This window comes from Cherax quadricarinatus, chromosome 75 (assembly GCF_038502225.1).
Source record: "Cherax quadricarinatus isolate ZL_2023a chromosome 75, ASM3850222v1, whole genome shotgun sequence".
In the NCBI taxonomy this organism is placed as follows: domain Eukaryota; kingdom Metazoa; phylum Arthropoda; class Malacostraca; order Decapoda; family Parastacidae; genus Cherax; species Cherax quadricarinatus.
This window is the reverse complement of record NC_091366.1, coordinates 4,800,322-4,826,081: the sequence shown is the minus strand read 5'-3', so window position 1 is coordinate 4,826,081 and position 25,760 is coordinate 4,800,322. Positions and strand designations below refer to the sequence as shown.

The 25,760-nt window shown below is 41.5% G+C and overlaps 1 protein-coding gene across 6 annotated transcripts in view; it reads right to left on the bottom strand.

Annotated features, from left to right (window-relative positions):
• LOC128691887 (thioredoxin domain-containing protein 16-like) overlaps nucleotides 1–25,760 on the bottom strand; it is a 101,481-nt gene that overhangs the window by 14,804 nt on the left and 60,917 nt on the right. For 5 of the 6 annotated variants that reach the window (XM_070100954.1, XM_070100952.1, XM_070100953.1 and 2 more), the window contains 10 exons: nucleotides 22,726–23,982; nucleotides 22,308–22,396; nucleotides 20,406–20,554; nucleotides 17,894–18,015; nucleotides 15,220–15,327; nucleotides 14,264–14,403; nucleotides 10,493–10,665; nucleotides 9,564–9,654; nucleotides 4,435–4,561; nucleotides 3,854–3,997 (listed from right to left, as the gene is read on the bottom strand). In XM_070100954.1, coding sequence (XP_069957055.1) covers nucleotides 3,854–3,997; nucleotides 4,435–4,561; nucleotides 9,564–9,654; nucleotides 10,493–10,665; nucleotides 14,264–14,403; nucleotides 15,220–15,327; nucleotides 17,894–18,015; nucleotides 20,406–20,554; nucleotides 22,308–22,396; nucleotides 22,726–23,982 — 2,400 coding nt within the window. The remainder of the gene's footprint in view (nucleotides 1–3,853; nucleotides 3,998–4,434; nucleotides 4,562–9,563; nucleotides 9,655–10,492; nucleotides 10,666–14,263; nucleotides 14,404–15,219; nucleotides 15,328–17,893; nucleotides 18,016–20,405; nucleotides 20,555–22,307; nucleotides 22,397–22,725; nucleotides 23,983–25,760) is intronic. The other variant, XM_070100951.1, reaches the window with a different exon arrangement.

The window sequence follows — 25,760 nt, the reverse complement described above, 5'->3', positions numbered from 1 at the left end:
GGATTTTCTTTCTTTTTGGGTCACCCTGCCTCGGTGGGAGACGGCTGACTTGTTGAAAAAAATAATAATACACCTACCATCCGACTTACGACCTGCTCGACTTACGACCACTCGACTTACGACCGTGTTTTTTATGCCAAATTTCTGGGAAATAAACAACTATTTGTGTTGTACACAGTGTTTATCCTAAACCTTACAGTATAAAATACAGTACTAACAACATAAAAAGTAAAGTAAAACATGAAATACCAAAATAAAACAATAAAATAAAGTCATTACAAAAATGTTTTGTTGATATTCAGTAGTAAAGTTCGACTTACGACCATTTCGACTTACGACCGGTTCTTGGAACCAAACTCGGTCGTAAGTCGGATGGTAGGTATAAAAATAATAATAATATGTAATAAAAATAATAATTTATTCTCACACGGTACATTATACAAAACTGAATGACTTACAGCATTACATATAAAAATCCCTGGTTATGAAAAGCACATACATATATACTGAGAGGTGCATATCTCTCAGTGTATATATGCTGACAGTATACTTTAATCCCTGCTTAAGAGATTATTCTTGACTGGTAATGAACAGGTTGTGTGCAGCCTTAATGACCCCTCATGCAATCAATAGGCTAATAACCCCCATTAACCAACCTCTGCAGAGTATTCCGAGTTCTAATTACCCCCCCTACTCCCATTTCTCAGGCACAGCATGACCCTCATAGGTCATCCTGTGCCAATGTATTTTTTTTTTTAACACGTCAGCCATTTCCCACCAAGGCAGGGTGACCCAAAAAAGAAACACTTTCACCATCGTTCACACATAATCACTTTACTTACATAATATTAATTACAAAACTTTTGGCAAATGAAAATTAGTATTATTTCTAAACAAAGAATCAGAACATATGTAAGCCTGAGATTATTAACATGTATATGTGTATCTTTATACGTATATGCTTCTAAACTGTTGTATTCTGAGCACCTCTGCAAAAACAGTGATTATGTGTGAGTGAGGTGAAAGTGTTGAATGATGATGAAAGTATTTTCTTTTTGGGGATTTTCTTTCTTTTTGGGTCACCCTGCCTCGGTGGGAGACGACCGACTTGTTGAAAAAAAAAAAATGCACTTGGAGGAGTATACCTGGAGTATGAGAAAGATGCAACATGGAGAGTGAGACAAAGACAAAAAAAATTATTTCTTTGCAAAGGTTACAATGTGTAATTACATTTTTGATTTGTTAAACACAGAGAAAGCCGCTATCATGATAGGGCATTTCGGGCAGACTAATCCTAATACAGTGGACCCGCGACCAGCGATGGCATCGATTAACGATAAATCTGACTAGCGATACATTTTAACGCAAAAATTTTGCTTCAACTAGCGCTTAAAAACCCGACCAGCGCTATTCGTTCCGTACCATACGCGTCCACTTTGGCCTGAGCGTGCCTCACTTGTCCCTTGGGTGCCAGTGTTTACAAGCCAGCCAGCCACCGCGGTCGCTTCCAAACATACAACAACTGGAACATTTCATATTATCACAGCCTTTGTAGTGATTGCACCTGCAAAATAAGTGACCATGGGCCCCAAGAAAGCTTCTAGTGCCAACCCTACAGCAAAAAGGGTGAGAATTACTATGGAGATGAAGAAAGATCATTGCTAAGTATGAAAGTGGAGTGCGTGTCTCTGAGCTGGTCAGGTTGTATAATAAACCCAAATCAACCATCGCTACTATTGTGGGCAAGAAAACGGCAATCAAGGAAGCTGTTCTTGCCAAAGGTGCAACTATGTTTTCGAAACTGAGATCGCAAGTGATAGAAGATGTTGAGAGACTGTTATTGGTGTGGATAAACGAGAAACAAATAGCAGGAGACAGCATCTCTCAAGCTATCATATGTGAAAAGGCTAGGAAGTTGCATGACGATTTAATTACAAAAATGCCAGCAACTAGTGATGCGAGTGAATTTAAGGCCAGCAAAGGTTGGTCTGAGAGATTTAAGAAGCGTAGTGGCATTCATAGTGTCATAAGGCATGGTGAGGCTGCCAGTTCGGACCACAAATCGGCTGAAAAATATGTGCAGGACTTCAAGGAGTACATAGACAGTGAAGGACTGAAACCTGAACAAGTGTTTAATTGTGACGAAACAGGCCTGTTTTGGAAGAAAATGCCAAGCAGGACGTACATTACTCAGGAGGAAAAGGCACTCCCAGGACATAAGCCTATGAAAGACAGGCTTACTCTGTTGATGTGTGCCAATGCTAGTGGTGACTGCAAAGTGAAGCCTTTATTGGTGTATCACTCTGAAACTCCCAGAGTGTTCAGGAAAAACAATGTCCTCAAGGATAATTTGTGTGTGCTGTGGAGGGCAAACAGTAAGGCATGGGTTACTAGGGACTTTTTCTATGACTGGTTATACCATGCATTTGCCCCCAATGTGAAAAATTACCTAATTGAAAAGAAATTAGACCTTAAGTGCCTCCTGGTATTAGACAATGCTCCTGGTCATCCTTCAAACTTGGCAGAGCGACTTTCTAGGGACATGAGCTTCATTAAGGTGAAGTTTTTGCCTCCTAATACCACTCCTCTCCTGCAGCCCATGGACCAGCAGGTTATTTCCAACTTCAAGAAACTGTACACAAAAGCTATGTTTGAAAGGTGCTTTGTAGTGACCTCAGAAACTCAACTGACTCTAAGAGTTTTGGAAAGATCATTTTACCATCCTCAATTGTGTAAACATTATAGGTAAGGCTTGGGAGGAAGTGACTAAGAGGACATTGAACTCTGCTTGGAAAAAACTGGCCAGAATGAGGAATCCATTGTGGCATTGGGGAAGTCCTTGGGGTTGGAGGTTAGTGGGGAGGATGTGGAAGAGTTGGTGGTGGAGGACAGTGAAGAACTAACCACTGATGAGCTGCTAGATCATCTTGAACAGCAAGAGGGCAGACCTGAGGAAACTGCTTCGGAGGAGGGGAGAGAGAAATTGAAGAAGTTGCCTACTTCTAAGATAAAGGAAATGTGTGCAAAGTGGCTTGAAGTGCAAACCTTTTTTGATGAAAATCACCCTGACATAGCTACTGCAAGCCATGTTGGCAACCTGTACACTGACAATGTTGTGAACCACTTTAGGAAAGTCATAAAGGAACGAGAGGTACAGGTATCTATGGACAGATATGTTGTGCGACAGAAGTCCAGTGACTCTGAAGCTGGTCCTAGTGGCATTAAAAGAGCAAGGGAAGTAACCCCAGAAATAGACTTGCTACCTCAAGTGCTAATGGAAGGGGATTCCCCTTCTAAACACTAAGAAGATCAACGGTCTCCCCTCCTCCCATCCCATCAATCATCACCAGATCTTCAATAAAGGTAAGTGTCATGTAACTGTGCATGTCTTCTTTAGTTTGTGTGTATTAAAATTAATATTTCATGTGGTAAAATTTTTTTTTTCAATACTTTTGGGTGTCTTGCACGGATTAATTTGATTTCCATTATTTCTTATGGGGAAAATTAACTTGACTAACGATAATTTTGACTAACGATGAGCTCTCAGGAGCGGATTAATATCGCTGGTTGAGGGTCCACTGTACTGAAGGTTTAATTCTCACATGTATGGGAAAGATGCAACATGCAGAGTAAAACTTTATTCTCACATTTAAGAGTGCAGTTTTATTACAACTTAGCAAAGATCAACACTGAGAGAAACTGTCAGAACAATGTACACCATATACTGTCACTCACTACCATGGAATACGTCATGTGATAAGGGGTAATCATACTGTGTTTCTTTGTTAGACAAAGGTTTCCTTCCACTTATTTTCATGTCACTGTGAAATTAACAAAATTATACTTATCTTACAAGAAAGGTAAAAGGCAATGACTGAGAGTGTGTTGGACTCAAGAGCTGAGGTGTAGGGTCCAGGTCCAGCTAGGACAGGCACACTGGTCAAGGTGTCCTCCTTCACCATTGCCAGTACCACCTCATCATCCTGCTGTAATTCCTCTGCAGATATAAGAACATAAGAATATAAGAAAGAAGGAACACTGCAACAGACCTACTGACCCATGCGAGGCAGGTCCAAGTTTCCTACCGGCTTAAGCCAATGCCCCAACCTAGTCAGGTCAGGTCAACATATGTATTAAATCAATTTACTAAATACTCTAGATATTCATAGACATTAGCAATAAGCTATATTCAAACTCAAATTCATTTTTTATTTCTTTGCAAAGCATGCAATGTGTGATTTACACTATATTAGTATGGTATTATCTAACATCAGTACAGCAAGTATTGTACTCTCACTCCTAGCATAACAGTATTTCGTAACTCTCATAGTAAAGGCATTCCAGTTAATTATGTGGATAATTTTCTATATACAGGATCATAAAAATAATAGGAATTTCTGCAAAAATGTTTAAAGTGTTGATGTTTCAACATACCCAGTGCTGGGACAGGCAGGTAGCCTTGCTCTTCCTTGGTGAGTGCCAAGTGCTGCAACATGGCTGTCAGTTGCTCATTTACCCACTCTAGTGCATTGTCATAATCATTGAGCAATGATGCACTCTCCTGAAATAAGGAGGTAGGTCTGTGTCTATTTTCATCATCATCATTTCTCACTTTCATGGAGTTGAAAGGCACTTGTCCATTTTCCTATACTACTGTATAATATGGGGAAAAAAGGATTAAAGATATTGAGCGTGACATCCATGCATTCCTGTTACTTTCTACACTAACCATGGTCATGGAGAACCATCACTGAAACACCAGAAAACCATCTGCTTCACAGATTAAGTGCTAAATTCTCCTCATGAACTATCTAAGCTAAATCTATTAATAATGAATATACCCTTAACAAACTACTTTCACTCATCGTGGCAAACTACACCTTATGGACATTATTCTCACTCAATCCATGCTGCTCTACACACTAACTAAGCATGTATATCTTATTTGTCTCTTCACTTGCACTCAAATTCACTTGAGTACACATTTTTTTCACCACATTCTATGATTCAATCACTGTCTGACCTCCTCTTCAACATCTGACCTTCAAAACAGATTGTGTGATTTCTTAATTCGACACTAATTTGTTACAAGAACTGTGACTTCTTCCTAATTCTTTCTGCTAGTGTCCTTCCTGTGATACATCTGTCTGAAGAACCTGGGTTCAATCCCAGGTTAATTGAGAGGTATGGGAAAATCTCACATCTGTTGCCTCCGTCCATTTAGAAGTAAATAAATACTTGCCCGAAATGCTCTGCATAGCCATGGGGTTTCTGCATGCACAACCAAATGTCACCCATTTTTGCACAAACATTGTCTCATGTGGAAATAAGTCTTTGACCCTGAATGGATTTTTGTTTAATAAACTACAGTAATATAGTAGCAGTAGTAGGTAGTAGGTTGGTAGACAGCAACCACCCAGGGAGGTACTACCGTCCTGCCAAGCGAGTGTAAAATGAAAGTCTGTAATTGTTTTACATGATGGTAGGATTGCTGGTGTCTTTTGTCTGTCTCATAAATATGCAAGATTACAGGTACATCTTGCTACTTCTACTTACACTTACGTCACACTACACATACAAGTACACATTTATTTATACACACTCATTAGAGTTTTCTTTGATTTTATCTTAACAGTTCTTGGTCTTATTACTTTTCCTTTTATATCCATGGGGAAGTGGAATAAGAATCTTTCCTCCGTAAGCCATGCGTGTTGTAAAAGTCAACTAAAATGCCGGGAACAATGGGCTAGTAACCCCTTTTCCTGTAATAATTACTAAAAAGAATAAGAAGAAAATTGTCAAAGTGGGATGTCTAAATGTGCGTGGATGTTGTGCAGATGATAAGAAAGAGATGATTGTGGATGTTATGAATGAGAAGAAGCTGGATGTCCTGGCTTTAAGTGAAACAAAGCTGAAGGGGGTGGGAGAGTTTCAGTGGAGAGGAATAAATGGGATTAGGTCAGGGGTTTCAAATAGAGTTAGAGCTAAAGAAGGAGTAGCAATAATGTTGAAGGATAAGCTATGGCAGGAAAAGAGGGACTATAAATGTATTAATTCAAGGATTATGTGGAGTAAAATAAAGATTGGATGTGAAAAGTGGGTTATAATAAGCGTGTATGCACCTGGAGAAGAGAGAAGTGTAGAGGAGAGAGAGAGATTTTGGGAAATGTTGAGTGAATGCGTGGGGAGTTTTGAATCAAGTGTGAGAGTAATGGTGGTTGGGGATTTCAATGCTAAAGTGGGTAAAAATGTTATGGAGGGAGTAGTAGGTAAATTTGGGGTGCCAGGGGTAAATGTAAATGGGGAGCCTTTAATTGAGCTATGTGTAGAAAGAAATTTGGTAATAAGTAATACATATTTTATGAAAAAGAGGATAAATAAATATACAAGGTATGATGTAGCACGTAATGAAACTGGTTTATTAGATTATGTATTGGTGGATAAAAGGTTGATGGGTAGGCTCCAGGATGTACATGTTTATAGAGGGGCAACTGATATATCGGATCATTATTTAGTTGTAGCTACAGTTAGAGTAAGAGGTAGATGGGAAAAGAGGAAGGTGGCAACAACAAGTAAGAGGGAGGTGAAAGTGTATAAACTAAGGGAGGAGGAAGTTCGGGTGAGATATAAGCGACTATTGGCAGAAAGGTGGGCTAGTGCAAAGATGAGTAGTGGGGGAGTTGAAGAGGGTTGGAATAGTTTTAAAAATGCAGTATTAGAATGTGGGGCAGAAGTTTGTGGTTATAGGAGGGTGGGGGCAGGAGGAAAGAGGAGTGATTGGTGGAATGACGAAGTAAAGGGTGTGATAAAAGAGAAAAAGGTAGCTTATGAGAGGTTTTTACAAAGCAGAAGTGTTATAAGAAGAACAGAGTATATGGAGAGTAAAAGAAAGGTAAAGAGAGTGGTGAGAGAGTGCAAAAGGAGAGCAGATGATAGAGTGGGAGAGGCACTGTCAAGAAATTTTAATGAAAATAAGAAAAAATTTTGGAGTGAGTTAAACAAGTTAAGAAAGCCTAGGGAAAATATGGATTTGTCAGTTAAAAACAGAGTAGGGGAGTTAGTAGATGGGGAGATGGAGGTATTGGGTAGATGGCGAGAATATTTTGAGGAACTTTTAAATGTTAAGGAAGAAACAGAGGCAGTAATTTCATGCACTGGTCAGGGAGGTATACCATCTTTTAGGAGTGAAGAAGAGCAGAATGTAAGTGTGGGGGAGGTACGTGAGGCATTACGTAAAATGAAAGGGGGTAAAGCAGCTGGAACTGATGGGATCATGACAGAAATGTTAAAAGCAGGGGGGGATATAGTGTTGGAGTGGTTGGTACTTTTGTTTAATAAATGTATGAAAGAGGGGAAGGTACCTAGGGATTGGCGGAGAGCATGCATAGTCCCTTTATATAAAGGGAAAGGGGACAAAAGAGACTGTAAAAATTATAGAGGAATAAGCTTACTGAGTATACCAGGAAAAGTGTACGGTAGGGTTATAATTGAAAGAATTAGAGGTAAGACAGAATGTAGGATTGCGGATGAGCAAGGAGGTTTCAGAGTGGGTAGGGGATGTGTAGATCAGGTGTTTACATTGAAGCATATATGTGAACAGTATTTAGATAAAGATAGGGAAGTTTTTATTGCATTTATGGATTTAGAAAAGGCATATGATAGAGTGGATAGAGGAGCAATGTGGCAGATGTTGCAAGTATATGGAATAGGTGGTAAGTTATTAAATGCTGTAAAGAGTTTTTATGAGGATAGTGAGGCTCAGGTTAGGGTGTGTAGAAGAGAGGGAGACTACTTCCTGGTAAAAGTAGGTCTTAGACAGGGATGTGTAATGTCACCATGGTTGTTTAATATATTTATAGATGGGGTTGTAAAGGAAGTAAATGCTAGGGTGTTTGGGAGAGGGGTGGGATTAAATTATGGGGAATCAAATTCAAAATGGGAATTGACACAGTTACTTTTTGCTGATGATACTGTGCTTATGGGAGATTCTAAAGAAAAATTGCAAAGGTTAGTGGATGAGTTTGGGAATGTGTGTAAAGGTAGAAAGTTGAAAGTGAACATAGATAAGAGTAAGGTGATGAGGGTGTCAAATGATTTAGATAAAGAAAAATTGGATATCAAATTGGGGAGGAGGAGTATGGAAGAAGTGAATGTTTTCAGATACTTGGGAGTTGACGTGTCGGCGGATGGATTTATGAAGGATGAGGTTAATCATAGAATTGATGAGGGAAAAAAGGTGAGTGGTGCGTTGAGGTATATGTGGAGTCAAAAAACGTTATCTATGGAGGCAAAGAAGGGAATGTATGAAAGTATAGTAGTACCAACACTCTTATATGGGTGTGAAGCTTGGGTGGTAAATGCAGCAGCAAGGAGACGGTTGGAGGCAGTGGAGATGTCCTGTCTAAGGGCAATGTGTGGTGTAAATATTATGCAGAAAATTCGGAGTGTGGAAATTAGGAGAAGGTGTGGAGTTAATAAAAGTATTAGTCAGAGGGCAGAAGAGGGGTTGTTGAGGTGGTTTGGTCATTTAGAGAGAATGGATCAAAGTAGAATGACATGGAAAGCATATAAATCTATAGGGGAAGGAAGGCGGGGTAGGGGTCATCCTCGAAAGGGTTGGAGAGAGGGGGTAAAGGAGGTTTTGTGGGTAAGGGGCTTGGACTTCCAGCAAGCGTGCGTAAGCGTGTTAGATAGGAGTGAATGGAGACGAATGGTACTTGGGACCTGATGATCTGTTGGAGTGTGAGCAGGGTAATATTTAGTGAAGGGATTCAGGGAAACCGGTTATTTTCATATAGTCGGACTTGAGTCCTGGAAATGGGAAGTACAATGCCTGCACTTTAAAGGAGGGGTTTGGGATATTGGCAGTTTGGAGGGATATGTTGTGTATCTTTATATGTGTATGCTTCTAGACTGTTGTATTCTGAGCACCTCTGCAAAAACAGTGATAATGTGCGAGTGTGGTGAAAGTGTTGAATGATGATGAAAGTATTTTCTTTTTGGGTATTTTCTTTCTTTTTTGGGTCACCCTGCCTCGGTGGGAGACGGCCGACTTGTTGAAAAAAATAAATATATAAATAGATATATATATATATATATATATATATATATATATATATATATATATATATATATATATATATATATATATATATATATTTGTTTTTTTTCAACAAGTTGGCCGTCTCCCACCGAGGCAGGGTGACCCAAAAAAGAAAGAAAATCCCCAAAAAGAAAATACTTTCATCATTCAACACTTTCACCACACTCGCACATTATCACTGTTTTTGCAGAGGTGCTCAGAATACAACAGTCTAGAAGCATACACATATAAAGATACACAACATATCCCTCCAAACTGCCAATATCCCAAACCCCTCCTTTAAAGTGCAGGCATTGTACTTCCCATTTCCAGGACTCAAGTCCGACTATATGAAAATAACCGGTTTCCCTGAATCCCTTCACTAAATATTACCCTGCTCACACTCCATTACACAAACACTATCACACTACTGAAATGATCACAATTAACATCGGCAAGAAAGTGAAAGATAAAAATTCACCTGTTCAGGCTGGAGGAATGCGAGTGCTGGCGTCATGATGGTGTGTCTAGTCAAGCCCAGCTTGGCAAGGGCGGCATCACTAGCTTCATCCCTGTCGCATCCAAAACACAACATTGTTTTTAATCACGAGAAGAGTTAGCTGACTGGTGAGGGTTGCATCCTTGGGACAGGAGGGGGGTAGTATCCCTCAGACAAGGCCAGGGCTCTGATATAAGCTGAACTGGGATAACAGCTCTTAGCCTGTAAAATTGATTTGTATAAAAAAATTACTGTGGGGCATTCAGTCTTCATGTCCAGCATGGAAGAGATGTGGAAAGCTCATAGAAATGTGAAAGGAGAAAGTCTTAGTTCCAAAACAATAAGCCAGAATAAATATTAATGCTGAAAAAAAACACAAGAAAAGTTAGCCAATAAAGCAAGGTTTTACAAAACAATGTTTTATGTGAACTTTATTTTTGCTCGGCACTGTGCATCAAGCATCAAAACACAACTTAACCCGTAAACGGTCCAAACGTATATATACGTTTTTTTCAACATCTGAAAGTACATGTATGTAAAAAAAGTAGATCTTCTTTTTGTTTTTTTACATTTGAAAATGTGTAAAAAAACTTTGATCTACTTTTTTTTTTGTTATATTTGAAAATATGTAAAAAAACGTAGATCTACTTTTGTAGCACTACACATGTGAACGTAGATCTGCTTGGACCGTTTACGGGTTAAATAATGAGATGCAAGTCATTAAATAGAGTCCTAATAGGATATAACCTGTTTATTGATTTTTTTGAAGGAGGAAGAGGCTGTTTAACATGGCCAAGTTTTACCTGGAAATTATAAATATAAAGCAATAACAATGCTCTGAATACATACCCATGGTTTAGATCAATCTAAAGTCTGGTGGCAAAATAAAAGTACATGACAATACAACTTACAAATTGACAGTGATCGTGGCAACAGATCCATGGAGCAGCTGAGCCAGGCGAGGAGCAAGATTCCTCACCCGGCTGCGAGATGACACATCGTACAGCAGTATTACCCAAGGCAACCCTGTACCATCGTAAGGTGTCACCACTTCTGAGGTAGTTGGCGACACTGAAAGTTCATGCTGGGGAAGACATAAATGACATTAATGATAGTGTAAATATGTTATCAAGATTTTCTATCCATTTGAAAGTGAAAAAAGGCTATGTTTCCCTTTACAGTGATTTTTGCTCCATAGCAGTAGCCCAGAACTTAACCTGATGAATAATTGTGGCTCTACAGTAGCGCAGAACTTAACCTGATGAATAGTTGTGACCTTACAGTAGCCCAGAACTTAACCTGATGAATAATTGTGGCCCTACAGTGGCCCAGAACTTAACCTGCTGAATAATTGTGGCTCTACAGTAGCCCAGAACTTAACCTGATGAATAATTGTGGCCCGACAGTAGCCCAGAACTTAACTTGCTGAATAAGTGTGGCACTACAGTAGTTCGGAACCTAACTTGCTGAATAAGCGTGGCACTATAGTTGCCGTATAAGTGTGGTCCTCCTGTACAGCAGTAGCCCAGAACCTAACTTGATGTATAAGTGGGGCCTTCCTGTACAGCATCAGCCCAGAACCTAACTTGCTGTATAAGCGGGGCCCTCCTGTACAGCAGTAGCCCGGAACCCAACTTGCTGTATAAGCAGGGCCCTCCTGTACTCTAATATACACTTCTGATCTTATTTACCTTCCAATCAAGTTTTCTATTCACTTTTCCCTACTCTCACAACCTCCTCTTCCTCCTCCTACTTCTGTTTCTCCACCTTATCTTTTTCAATATATTTTTGCCTTTCTTCTCTTCTCTGGCATTTCTTCATACCTTTTATCTCTGCTTCTCTGCCCTCTCTCATTTTCCAGCATTTTTAATTTCCCTCCTTACCTGTTCCTTTCTAAAAAAATCTTTTATTTATCCTGCTTCTCTTGTGACCTTCAAAATTTTTCCGATTACCACAGCAATTTTCCGTCTTTCTGATTCTCTGATATTATCTGTTTATCTGATCTCCTTTGTCCTATTATAAATTTGAAAAAATTTATTGTCCTGTATATTTATAAGTGAGATCATAATAGTATATCAATCCAGTCTAGTATATAACCAATGATGATAGAGAAATCTCACCGAGGCAGGGTGACCTGGAGTTTACCTGGAGAGAGTTCCGGGGGTCAACGCCCCCGCGGCCTGGTCTGTGACCAGGCCTCCTGGTGGATCAGAGCCTGATCAACCAGGCTGTTGCTGCTGGCTGCACGCAAACCAACGTACGAGCCACAGCCCGGCTGATCAGGAACTGACTTTAGGTGCTTGTCCAGTGCCAGCTTGAAGATTGCCAGGGGTCTGTTGGTAATCCCCCTTATGTGTGCTGGGAGGCAGTTGAACAGTCTCGGGCCCCTGACACTTATTGTATGGTCTCTTAACGTGCTAGTGACACCCCTGCTTTTCATTGGGGGGATGGTGCATCGTCTGCCAAGTCTTTTGCTTTCGTAGTGAGTGATTTTCGTGTGCAAGTTCGGTACTAGTCCCTCTAGGATTTTCCAGGTGTATATAATCATGTATCTCTCCCTCCTGCGTTCCAGGGAATACAGGTTTAGGAGCCTCAAGCGCTCCCAGTTTTTCTTTTTCAATTTAATGTACATACAGGAAAGGGGATATATAACTACTTACCATTACTTGCTTAATTAACAGCATGGAGAATAAAAGTCAATGTCATAGCTAACCCAATTCACAAATAAGTGAGGGTTATTTGTGAATGGATATGGAGTACATAATTAAACTATCAAAAAAACTTTTTCAGTGTTCTACAAGATAAAGAATTTAGACACATGATTAGGCAGGTCAAGTAAGGTTTGTCAAGAAACAGGACAGGCGTTTCCTGACGTGGGTCTTAGTCATATGATGACCTGCCTAGACACACATGCAGCATCTGGGTATCTTTATTTGTAGACGTTTTGCCATCCAGTGACTTTATCAATACAAATAGAACTATATACAAAAGACTGATGCCAGTATATAAATGCTAATCTTCCTGCCTGCGCTTCAGATTCTTCAAGACAACAGTGGTCATCACCAACTCCAAGGTTGAGGGGCTGATTACCTCATTTTTTGTATATAGTTCTACAGTCTTCCCATTATGTCCTTTGTTGCGGCCCCCTACCAAACTAGCGGTTAAATAGTTAACCTGCCGGCCGGCAGTACCATTGGGTATGTCATCAAACCCAATGTGGGGACTGCTGAGCCGGCCTTAGAGCATTAAGTACCTGAGCACCTCACGGTACGCACTGCAGCAGTAATTACCAGAACACTTTACAGTATAGATCTACTGGCAGTAGAGAGTATTCTCCTGCCCATCTTGTGGTATATCTACTGGCCTCTACTGGCATTAGAGGAAGCGCTCACCGCAGCTCACTGAGTCTGATGGCCTCAGTTACTTGACGGCCACACTCAGTGAGCTTGCAGCATGGTGTTCTGCTAGTAATTCATCGGACCACCTTGCGGTGTGTCAATTGGTCTTGAAGGCGGTAGATAGTACTCACCAGACCATCTTACGGTGTACTTCTACCGGCCTTGGAGAGTATTTACAGGACTACCGGTGATGTCTGCGGACTCACCGCCTACGCTGGTCAACTGTGGGCCGGAGTCAACTGATGCTGTTTTAGTGGGACATTATATGAAGAAAAGGTTGGAGTGTTACACTGAACTGGGCTAGGACCATAGTGTGACACTTAGGGAAGTATGATGGAGTGGAACACTGAGATATGCTACAGGACCGTAGTGGAACACTGAGAAGAAAAGGGTGTCGTGTGACACTGAAGATGGCCTGGTTGTAGTGTACACTGAATAGTGTCATGTGACTGGTCTCTGATAAGAAAGACGCTGTGGGTGATAGTGTGCGACGCAGAGACAAGGGTGTCAAGAGTGACACAGTAGAGATATTGTGTATGACGCAGAGAAAAGGGTGTCATGTGACACGGAGAGTAGGAGTGTTGTGTGACACAGAGAAAAGGGTGTCTAGTGGACACGGTTGAGCAGGAGCGTCATTACACGGAAGAAAGGGTGTCAAGTGACACAGTTGAGAGGGAGCGTCACAACACACCACGGATAAGTGTCGTGAGAGACACGGAGCATCATAAGGAGTTGATTGTAATTTATTATTGTAAATATGTTACTTATAATTTATTATTTTAGCATAGATATATATATATATATAGTGACACAGTAGTGTCAAGGAAGTTGTACCCTGTGTAGGGTCATGAATTATTTATTATTTTAGTAAAATGTTAATTATAATTTATTATTGTAACATGTATATATATTTTAAATACCTCTAGACCAAAGATTGTGTGTTTTATATAATATTAAAGATTAATTGATTTTAATGTTGTATTTATGTATCCCGAACTCATTATTACAAAATGAGTAAATCTTTTATTTATTTTTTTATTATCACACTGGCCGATTCCCACCAAGGCAGGGTGGCCCGAAAAAGAAAAACTTTCACCATCATTCACTCCATCACTGTCTTGCCATCTTAAAAATTATTTTTTTTGTAATATCCTTGAATTTATATTGATTGATAAAGCCACTGGATGGTGAAACGTCTACAAATAAAGATACTCAGATGTTGCACATGCCTAATCTTTCATTATGTCAGTATTGTATACTATTCATGTTCTACACACAACTGACCCAAATGGGAAGCTGAAGAGCATGGATAAACTGTAGCAGTTGTGGCAAGACCAACTTGCGACGGTAGTGGCTCACCACGCACTCCTCGTTGGCTGCCTTATCTGCACAGTGCACAACCCACATGGAGTATTCTCGCTCCTCTGTTGAGGTATAGTAATAATAATGTAAAAAATATTACCAACCATTTTTTTAATGCTTGTGACCTGTGACCAGATCTTACATGTGCTTTTTACACCTCACTTGTCAACACCTTGTACCAAACTTGTTCACAAGCAAAACAAATACTACAGTGGTATCTCAGGATATGAACAGCTCAAAACTCGAACAATTATGTAAGTGTATTTATTTAAGTGCTTTTGCAAGTGTATTTTTGGGGGTCTGAAACGGATTAACCTAATTTAAATTATTCCTTATGGGACCAAATTCATTCGGTATCGGCACTCGAACAGCCTTCTGGAATGAAATATATTCGTATTCCGAGGTACCACTGTATATATTTTATAGTACTTAAGTAACTTTATTCTTAGATTAAGTTTGCCTGACATGCCGTGCATACTATGAGACTCATAAAATCTGTATCACTTGTACAATAAGGAAAATAAATAACTATAATTACAGTAATAATCAAAAGTGTATCCTTTGAACTTGTGTACTATGTTGCACTGTATGATAAAAATATATTCAAATATGTATAAAAGATGGAGTGGTAGAAATAGAAAAGTCAAACAAGACTCAAGGGAAAATATCAGTATTTTACTCTGAAACCTTTTTCCTTACTTTTCCAAGACTATGGGTCCCACATGTGCATCTAAAGAAATACCCCAATACTTTTTCTTAATGCATCCGCCGTTTCCCACCAAGGTTGGGTGAATCAAAAAAGAGAAAACACTTTCATCATCACTTACTTCATCACTGTCTTGCCAATATTATTATGTATTATTTTTATAACAAATTACCATTTGGATGTGGATTGGCAAGACCGAAGGTGCCAGCAGCATAGGTGGTAATGGCAAAGACGAATTTATCCTGATGAGCATGGGCCACTTCCAAAAACATTCGATGTTCTGAGGAATAAGAGAATACAGTGGTACCTCGGGATACGAACAGCTCAAAACGCACACAGTTATGTAAGTGTATTTACGTAAGTGCTTTTGTAAGCATATTTTTGGGGCTCTGAAACGGATTAATCTAGTTTACATTATTCCTTATGGGAACAAATTTGTTTGGTATCAACACTCGAACAGCCTTCTGGAACTGGAGTTTACCTGGAGAGAGTTCCGGGGGTCAACGCCCCCGCGGCCCGGTCTGTGACCAGGCCTCCTGGTGGATCAGAGCCTGATCAACCAGGCTGTTGCTGCTGGCTGCAAGCAAACCAACGTATGAGCCACAGCCCGGCTGGTCAGGAACCGACTTTAGGTGCTTGTCCAGTGCCAGCTTGAAGACTGACAGGGGTCTGTTGGTAATCCCCCTTACGTATGCTGGGAGGCAGTTGAACAGTCTCGGGCCCCTGACACTTACTGTATGGTCTCTTAACGTGCTAGTGACACCCCTGCTTTTCATTGGGGGGATGTTGCATCGTCTGCCAAGTCTTTTGCTTTCGTAGTGAGTGATTTTCGTGTGCAAGTTCGGTACTAGTCCCTCTAGGATTTTCCAGGTGTATATAATCATGTATCTCTCCCGCCTGCGTTCCAGGGAATACAGGTTTAGGAACCTCAAGCGCTCCCAGTAATTGAGGTGTTTTATCTCCGTTATGCGTGCTGTGAAGGTTCTCTGTACATTTTCTAGGTCAGCAATTTCACCTGCCTTGAAAGGTGCTGTTAGTGTGCAGCAATATTCCAGCCTAGATAGAACAAGTGACCTGAAGAGTGTCATCACGGGCTTGGCCTCCCTAGTTTTGAAGGTTCTCATTATCCATCCTGTCATTTTTCTAGCAGATGCGATTGATACAATGTTATGGTCCTTGAAGGTGAGATCCTCCGACATGATCACTCCCAGATCTTTGACGTTGGTGTTTCGCTCTATTTTGTGGCCAGAATTTGTTTTGTACTCTGATGAAGATTTAATTTCCTCATGTTTACCATATCTGAGTAACTGAAATTTCTCATCGTTGAACTTCATATTGTTTTCTGCAGCCCACTGAAAGATTTGGTTGATGTCCGCCTGGAGCCTTGCAGTGTCTGCAATGGAAGACACTGTCATGCAGATTCGGGTGTCATCTGCAAAGGAAGACACGGTGCTGTGGCTGACATCCTTGTCTATGTCGGATATGAGGATGAGGAACAAGATGGGAGCGAGTACTGTGCCTTGTGGAACAGAGCTTTTCACCGTAGCTGCCACGGACTTTACTCTGTTGACGACTACTCTCTGTGTTCTGTTAGTGAGGAAATTATAGATCCATCGACCGACTTTTCCTGTTATTCCTTTAGCACGCATTTTGTGTGCTATTACGCCATGGTCACACTTGTCGAAGGCTTTTGCAAAGTCTGTATATATTACATCTGCATTCTTTTTGTCTTCTAGTGCATTTAGGACCTTGTCGTAGTGATCCAATAGTTGAGACAGACAGGAGCGACCTGTTCTAAACCCATGTTGCCCTGGGTTGTGTAATTGATGGGTTTCTAGATGGGTGGTGATCTTGCTTCTTAGGACCCTTTCAAAGATTTTTATGATATGGGATGTTAGTGCTACTGGTCTGTAGTTCTTTGCTGTTGCTTTACTGCCCCCTTTGTGGAGTGGGGCTATGTCTGTTGTTTTTAGTAACTGTGGGACGACCCCCATGTCCATGCTCCCTCTCCATAGGATGGAAAAGGCTCGTGATAGGGGCTTCTTGCAGTTCTTGATGAACACGGAGTTCCATGAGTCTGGCCCTGGGGCAGAGTGCATGGGCATGTCATTTATCGCCTGTTCGAAGTCATTTGGCATCAGGATAATATCGGGTAGGCTTGTGTTAATCAAATTTTGTGGCTCTCTCATAAAAAATTAATTTTGATCTTCGACTCTCAGTCTGGTTAGCGGCTTGCTAAAAACTGAGTCATATTGAGACTTGAGTAGCTCATTCATTTCCTTGCTGTCATCTGTGTAGGACCCATCTTGTTTAAGTAGGGGCCCAATACTGGACGTTGTTCTCGACTTTGATTTGGCATAGGAGAAGAAATACTTTGGGTTTCTTTCGATTTCATTTATGGCTTTCAGTTCTTCCCGCGATTCCTGACTCCTGGAAGAAGCAATCAAGTTTGAGTCAAGGAAGGGGAGCACAGGTACAATTCCTTGGATCAAGAACTCACTGCCAGCATCAAAGGAGCTCCCTTGAGTGTTAAATGATTAAAGTCTGACTTTTTAATCCTAATATGTACTGTAATAACTTTTGTAATTCCTGTTTCTAATATGATCCATATGAAGTACAGTATTTTTTAACACACCAGTCGTCTCCCGCCAAGGCAGGATGATCTGATAAAGAAACACTTTCACCGTCACTCACTCCATCACTGTCTTGCCAGAGGTGGCCGATACTACAGTATAATATTTCCTTTCAAAGAAAGTGCGTGACAGACCTTGTACATATGTATACAACACAGTATTGTACTAAAGAAATCACTGAAAATGAAAATATTACAGATATTTACAACCTACCAAAGGTGCCCAGGGTATGCAGGAAGGAGAAGATAATGTCACAACGACCACGACATCGAGCCTCCAGGTCCCTTCTCTCCCCTGCTGTTTGCAGGATAGGCACAGCACTGATCAAGGCCAAGCTGAGGGAGGATTCTTTTTATAGAAAGAAAAGTTGTGTTTGGAAATAAGGCATGCTAAAATGTGGGGTAATCTCTATGTCATTATGTATTAATACACTATTCAATTTTCTTGTGTTCATTGTAATTTCTAAATTTATTATTACAACTGCTTAGAGACTGTATATATGAGAAATCAATTATTCAAATTCAAATTTTTACTTCTTTGCAAAGTTCACAATGTGTGACTGGCATGTTATAAGGAGTCTATTTCCATGCATAGTTTACAATGTAATTACAATATTGATTTGCAAGTGCAAAGAAAGCCTTATTAATCTTAAGACAGTCTTAAATTTGCTCGAAATGCTCTGCATACTAAGGGGCTGTCTGCATGTACACTTAAATGTCACTCACCTCAAAATTCAAATGGAAATTCTTATTCCTTTGCATTGTATACAAAGTGTGATTTACATTATTATTATTATTATCACACTGGCCGATTCCCACCAAGGTAGGGTGGCCCGAAAAAGAAAAACTTTCACCATCATTCACTCCATCACTGTCTTGCCAGAAGGGTGCTTTACACTACAGTTTTTAAACTGCAACATTAACACCCCTCCTTCAGAGTGCAGGCACTGTCATAAAATATTGTCAGGCACAAAGGAAGGCATTAACATGTCTGAGCATGTCAGGCAGACTAATCCTCTGTACAAACATTGTATCATGCTGAAATGAACCTTTAATTCAATAGCAAAATTAAATAATGGAAACTTGGTAAAAACTCCTGGGGTTATTACTATTCCCATTACTCAAAAATGTGGCCACTATTTTACATTTTCTTTCTGTGTATGACCTAATTCATGCCTGCATAAATAACTCATTACAACTGTAGCCAAATCATGTGCCTCTCTAATCTTTTGACTACCGCCCACAGGATGCGATGGGGTGCCTAGTAAATATATTAAAATATCAGTGCTGCACTGTACCTCCTGTCAATAATTAAAATGATTAATAAGTAATATTAAAAATAATAAAAAATAACAATACAGTGGTTGGAACAAATCACAATTAAGCCTCCCCAGGAGGAAGCTTATGATTGGTCAATGGTTCATTTTGGACCATGATCCATTTGGACCAATGGTCCATTTTGGACCAGTTTGACCATTTTGGACCACTGTCCCATCAAAACTATGACTTGATATGGTCCAGGACAAACTGAAATGTCATCATAATCTTCCTCTCCTGAGTGAAGGTTACTTGTAACAACATAAATATTAAAGATTCACTATTTCAGCATGATATAATGTTTATACAGAGATGAGTGAGATTTAGGTGTGCATGCAGAAACCCAATACCATTATTTCCATGCAGAAACCCCCTTAGTGCACAGACAGTGATGCAAGGGAAGAATTAAACATGTGCAACATTTGGGTATCTTGCATACTTTTTTTTGTAATAAATCATTTTTACAGGCTAAAAGCTGTTATTTTTACCTCAGTTCATTTTAAAGCCCCAGCACTATCTAAGGTATACTACCACCTCCAGGATGCGACCCACAATAGTCGACTAACACCCAGGTACCAACTTATTGCTAGGTGAACAGGGACAGCAGGTGTAAGGTGGCTAACACCCAGGTACCTACTTACTGCTAGGTGAACAGGGACAGCAGGTGTTAGGTGGCTAACACCCAGGTACCTACTTACTGCTAGGTGAACAGGGACAGCAGGTGTAAGGTGGCTAACACCCAGGTACCTACTTATTGCTAGGTGAACAGGGACAGCAGATATAAGAAAACATGCCCAACATTTCCACCCTTACCAGGGACTGAACCACAGACACTCAGTATGGGAGCTGAGTGCACTCTCAACCAACTTAACCAATACTGTCATCAGATTATGTCCGTATATTCTATTGATAAAGCCACCGGATGGTGTAAGTAAGATTGTAAGTAAAGTTTATTCAGGTATACACAAATACAGTTACATAGATTATCATACATAGCAGCATACGTGTAGAGAACCTAGGATAACCCAAAAAAGTCAGACAAAGTGACTTATTTCTATTATGGCCCTTGAGAAACAACAGTGGACCCCCGCATAACGATCACCTCCGAATGCGACCAATTATGTAAGTGTATTTATGTAAGTGCGTTTGTACGTGTATGTTTGGGGGTCTGAAATGGACTAATCTACTTCACAATATTCCTTATGGGAACAAATTCGGTCAGTACTGGCACCTGAACATACTTCTGGAGAGAAAAAATATCATTAACCGGGGGTCCACTGTACAAGACACCCAGCTGTTTCACACTTGTCTAATCCTTCCTCCTGATGAGAGTATACCTAGAGTATACCTGGAGAGGGTTTCAGGGGTCAATGCCCCTGTGGTCTGGTCTGTGACCAGGTGATACCTACTGGAGGGCAGAGGCCACAATGGCATTATTGTTGAAGAGAGTGTCCAGTGGGAAGGCAATCTTTTCCAGGCCATTCCTAAAGCCATATGCAAACCGGTTTACTTTTTCTGGCATACAATAAGCAGCTACATTGTACTTGGCACAGTCCACCTATGGAAGAGTTCAAACTATTAATATGAGCCCATAATACCAAGTGAATTATATATCATGTTAGCCATTAATCTGTGTACTACTTGGTATAGAAAATTGTACTAAGATTAGACAGAAAAGGTTACTTAAAAACTTACAAAGAACATAGAAGTTTAGCATAAATGAACAAAGTTAATTACTAGGTTGGGTAAGATTCACCAGGAAACAGGACAAGAATTTCCTAATGTGGGTTTTTGTTATATGATGACCTTTCGCTTTCTTAGGGACTGATTTTCGTGTGAAAGTTTGGTACTACAGTAATCCCTTTAGGATTTTCTAAGTGTATATCATCATGTACGTATCTCTCTTGCCTGAATTTCAGGGAATACAAATCAAGCCACTTCAACCTTTCCCAGTAATTAAGGTGCTTTATCGTACTTAAGTGTGCCGTGAAAGTTCTCTGTACATTCTCCAGGTCAGCAATTATGCCTGCCTGCCTTTTTTTTTTTTTTTTTTTGGTTACAAATTACAGTATCCTTTAAGTGGTAGAAACAGGTTGGTAGAGGAAATAGCTGGGTGAAGGAAACAGCTGGGTGGAGGAAACAGCTGGGTGGAGGAAATAGCTGGGTGAAGGAAACAGCTGGGTGGAGGAAACAGCTGGGTGGAGGAAACAGCTGGGTGAAGGAAACAGCTGGGTGGAGGAAACAGCTGGGTGGAGGAAATAGCTGGGTGAAGGAAACAGCTGGGTGGAGGAAACAGCTGGGTGGAGGAAACAGCTGGGTGCAGGAAACAGCTGGGTGGAGGAAACAGCTGGGTGGAGGAAATAGCTGGGTGGAGGAAACAGCTGGGTGGAGGAAATAGCTGGGTGGAGGAAATAGCTGGGTGAAGGAAACAGCTGGGTGGAGGAAATAGCTGGGTGAAGGAAACAGCTGGGTGAAGGAAACAGCTGGGTGAAGGAAACAGCTGGGTGGAGGAAACAGCTGGGTGGAGGAAACAGCTGGGTGGAGGAAATAGCTGGGTGAAGGAAACAGCTGGGTGGAGGAAACAGCTGGGTGGAGGAAACAGCTGGGTGGAGGAAATAGCTGGGTGAAGGAAACAGCTGGGTGGAGGAAACAGCTGGGTGGAGGAAACAGCTGGGTGGAGGAAATAGCTGGGTGGAGGAAACATATGGGTGGAGGAAATAGCTGAGTGGAGGAAACAGCTGGGTGGAGGAAATAGCTGAGTGGAGCAAATAGCTGGGTGGAGGAAATTGCTGGGTGGGGGAAATAGCTGGGTGGAGGAAATAGCTGGGTGGAGGAAATAGCTGGGTGGAGGTAACAGCTGGGTGGAGGAAATAGCTGGGTGGAGGAAATAGCTGGGTGGAGGAAATAGCTGGGTGGAGGAAACAGCTGGGTGGAGGAAACAGCTGGGTGGAGGAAACAGCTGGGTGGAGGAAACAGCTGGGTGGAGGAAATAGCTGGGTGGAGGAAATAGCTGGGTGGAGGAAATAGCTGGGTGAAGGAAATAGCTGAGTGGAGGAAATAGCTGGGTGGAGGAAATAGCTGGGTGGAGGAAATAGCTGGGTGGAGGAAATAGCTGGGTGGAGGAAACAGCTGGGTGGAGGAAACAGCTGGGTGGAGGAAACAGCTGGGTGGAGGAAACAGCTGGGTGGAGGAAATACATATATGGGGTAGAAGAAACAGATGGATAGAAGAGAAATGACTTGAGTAAAGGAAATAGCTGGGTGGATATAAGTGGGGGAGGAAACATAGAAGACATTAAGAGTGATACTGACCACAGCCAACAGCACTTGGTACTGCAACAGGTCCTCTGCTGACTTGTTGAACTCTGATAAAAACTTTGCCAGTGCCTCTGATCCACCTGCTAACAAAAAATTTCAATAAGCAGACTGAAAAAAAATTAATTTTTTTTTTTAGCACATCGGCCGTTTCCCACCAAGGTTGGGTGACCCAAAAAAAGAATCATTTTCATCATCACTCACTCCATCACTATCCTGCCAGGGGAGTGCTGATATTACAGTTCAAAACTGCAACACATTTCCACCCCAGTATATTACAGTAATGCAAATTTTCAATTTAGTACAGTCCAACCTACAAGATTAAAACACGACACTGTGTTGTATAGGATTTTAAACCTGAGTGATTATTATTATTTTAAGCATTTAGGTTACTAATAATGTATATTACTCTTACCATATTTATAGAAGTACACTATTACAACAGGCCCCTTTTCAATGAAATCTTCGAATTCTCCTTCTTGATGTAGAGTCCTGAGGGCATCTTTTCTCTCTTTTGCTTCCCTAGTAGTCCCATCCTTATCTTTCAGTGTAATATCACCAGCATCCTCTGCAGCATTCTCATCTTGTATCAGCAATGGCTGGTTATTACTGTAGATTTCATTTGTGTTTTTCGTAGAATCCGTTCCATATTTATCGTTCAATGGCCATTCCTCTTGTACGTCATGTAAGACTTGCTTGCCAGCCATGGTGAGTCCTTCATGGGCAGTAGTAACCCCAGGATGCTGAGATGCTTCAATTGTATCACAATCTCTATCTGGCTGCTTACCATAATTCTTCTCGCTGCTGCAGCTGTCGGAATGGATATTACTCATGGTGGTGCTTTCAGAGAAGTGGCTGTCAGGATGGGTATTTCTCGTGCTGCCTTCAGAGAAGTGGCTGTCAGGATGGGTATTTCTCGTGCTGCCATCAGAGAAGTGGCTGTCAGGATGGGTATTTCTCGTGCTGCCTTCAGAGAAGTGGCTGTCAGGATGGGTATTTCTCGTGCTGCCTTCAGAGAAGTGGCTGTCAGGATGGGTATTTCTCGTGCTGCCATCAGAGAAGTGGCTGTCAGGATGGATATCATTCATGCTGCCATCAGTGAAGTGGCTGTCAGGATGCATATCACTCATGCTGCCATCAGTGAAGTGGCTGTCAGGATGGATATCATTCATGCTGCCATCAGTGAAGTGGCTGTCAGGATGCATATCACTCATGCTGCCATCAGTGAAATGGCTGTCAGGATGGATATCACTCATGCTGCCATCAGAGAAGTGGCTGTCAGGATGGATATCACTCATGCTGCCATCAGTGAAGTGGCTGTCAGGATGGATATCACTCATGCTGCCATCAGTGAAGTGGCTGTCAGGATGGATATCACTCATGCTGCCATCAGTGAAGTGGCTGTCAGGATGGATATCACTCATGCTGCCATCAGTGAAGTGGCTGTCAGGATGGATATCACTCATGCTGCCATCAGTGAAGTGGCTGTCAGGATGGATATCACTCATGCTGCCATCAGTGAAGTAGGAATGTTTGTGATAAAGGGGACCATGACTTTGTTGAGTAAGAGTACTATCATCATCAAGTATGGCAGGGCTGGAGTCCACATATTCTGCTGATGACAGGTCTAATACACTCAGAACTGATAGCCACAGTAGCAGCATATCTGCAACTGAGAGAAGATAAATGAAAAAAATATAGTAAATACTGATATACTGTCTACAAGACACTGGATGATGTGTATCTTATGGGTTTTCTGAATATTCTATATTTTTGCAAATGCAGTGATCTGATATAAAATCTGTATGTGAATCTTAATTTAATCCTGGTTATGTACATGGAAATAGGTCACTTAGACTTTTTGGAGGTTATCCTAGGTAATTTGCATATACCTGGAAAGAGTTCCGGGGGTCAACGCCCCCGCGGCCCGGTCTGTGACCAGACCTCATGGTGAATCAGAGTCTGATCAACCAGGCTGTTACTGCTGGCTGCACGCAATCCAACGTACGATAATTGTACGATAACTGTTGATAATTGTACTTACATGCTGGACCATATGCGGCCAGCAGTAACAGCCTGACTGATCAGGCCCTGATCCACTGGGATACCTGGTCGTGGACTGGGCCGTGGGGGCGTTGATCCCCGGAATACCCTCCAGGTAGGTGTGCAGAGCTCTGGGAGAGGACTGTTGGAGACACTGGAGACACTTGGAGCAGTGTTCGTGCTGTGGTCTTGGGATCTGTGGCTAGTTTGAGTTCCTGAGATGAATTGTCCCTCTGAACCTATTAAGTAAATATTCTGCTTCTTCAATTAAATTGTAGCCCTTGTCTCCTTCTTCTTCTTCTTGATTTGCCGGTACTCTCCCGGCCCGGGCCTTTTCCAAGTGGTGGCCCGGCCTTGGCTCCCTCTCTAGGGAGTGTCTGAGACCTAAGTCTCCCATGGGAGGAGGCACAAGTACCTCCTCATCTTTGGGACCAACTGTCCCCAGGCCTAGCCACAAGCTAGGCCTCTTTGGTCTGCCATCCCCGCCACAAGGGGGCTAATGGGAATGACAGTCTTATGAGCTAAAGGCTCGGACTCAGGCACCTACCCTACCCTAGAAGGGTTAGGCATGGTGTCGATCCTTGTCTCACTGTTTATGTACAGTCCCCATTTATCTAACCCAATAGTGTTCTCCCGTTCCCAAAGATATTATACAAGGACTTATTAATAAACTGTGTTTGAGTGGAAAAGTAATATTCACTGTCCCCATTATTTATTCTTTATTATATTATTTATTTCAAGTACTGAGAGGGTGAGTAGTGTAGAGTTAACGAGGTGATGTAGTTACCAGTGGCTTCACAATACCTCTGCTCCTGCCCCCCTCAGGGAAGGTTCCTTGATGTTGGTGAGGGGCTCTTGATTTAGGGAATTGGATCTGTGCTCCAGTTCCCCGAACTAAGCCTGAATGCCTTCCACATCCCCCCCCCAGGCGCTGCATAATCCTACGGGTTTAGCGCTTCCCCTTGATAATAATAATAATAATAATCTGCTCCTGCCACTCGACTCACCCCCATACACTCGGGATTATACCACGGATGATACACTTGTGTTTCCTTTTAACATTAGTTTTCCTAGTGGAGACTGACAGTATTTCAAAGTTTACTGCACAAAGTCAGTATTTTCTTTGTTCTCAGCAGGAGAATTGCGACATGTTCACGCTCTCGTCTGAATTCATCCTACTTTGTCCTCTGCCCAAGCGCCCACAAGCCACCTCCGCACAAAAAAACACTGAGTTAAGATTTCGTTCGGATTTTTAACCCCGGAGGGTTAGCCACCCAGGATAACCCAAGAAAGTCAGTGCGTCATCGAGGACTGTCTAACTTATTTCCATTGGGGTCCTTAATCTTGTCCCCCAGGATGCGACCCACACCAGTCGACTAACACCCAGGTACCTATTTGCTGCTAGGT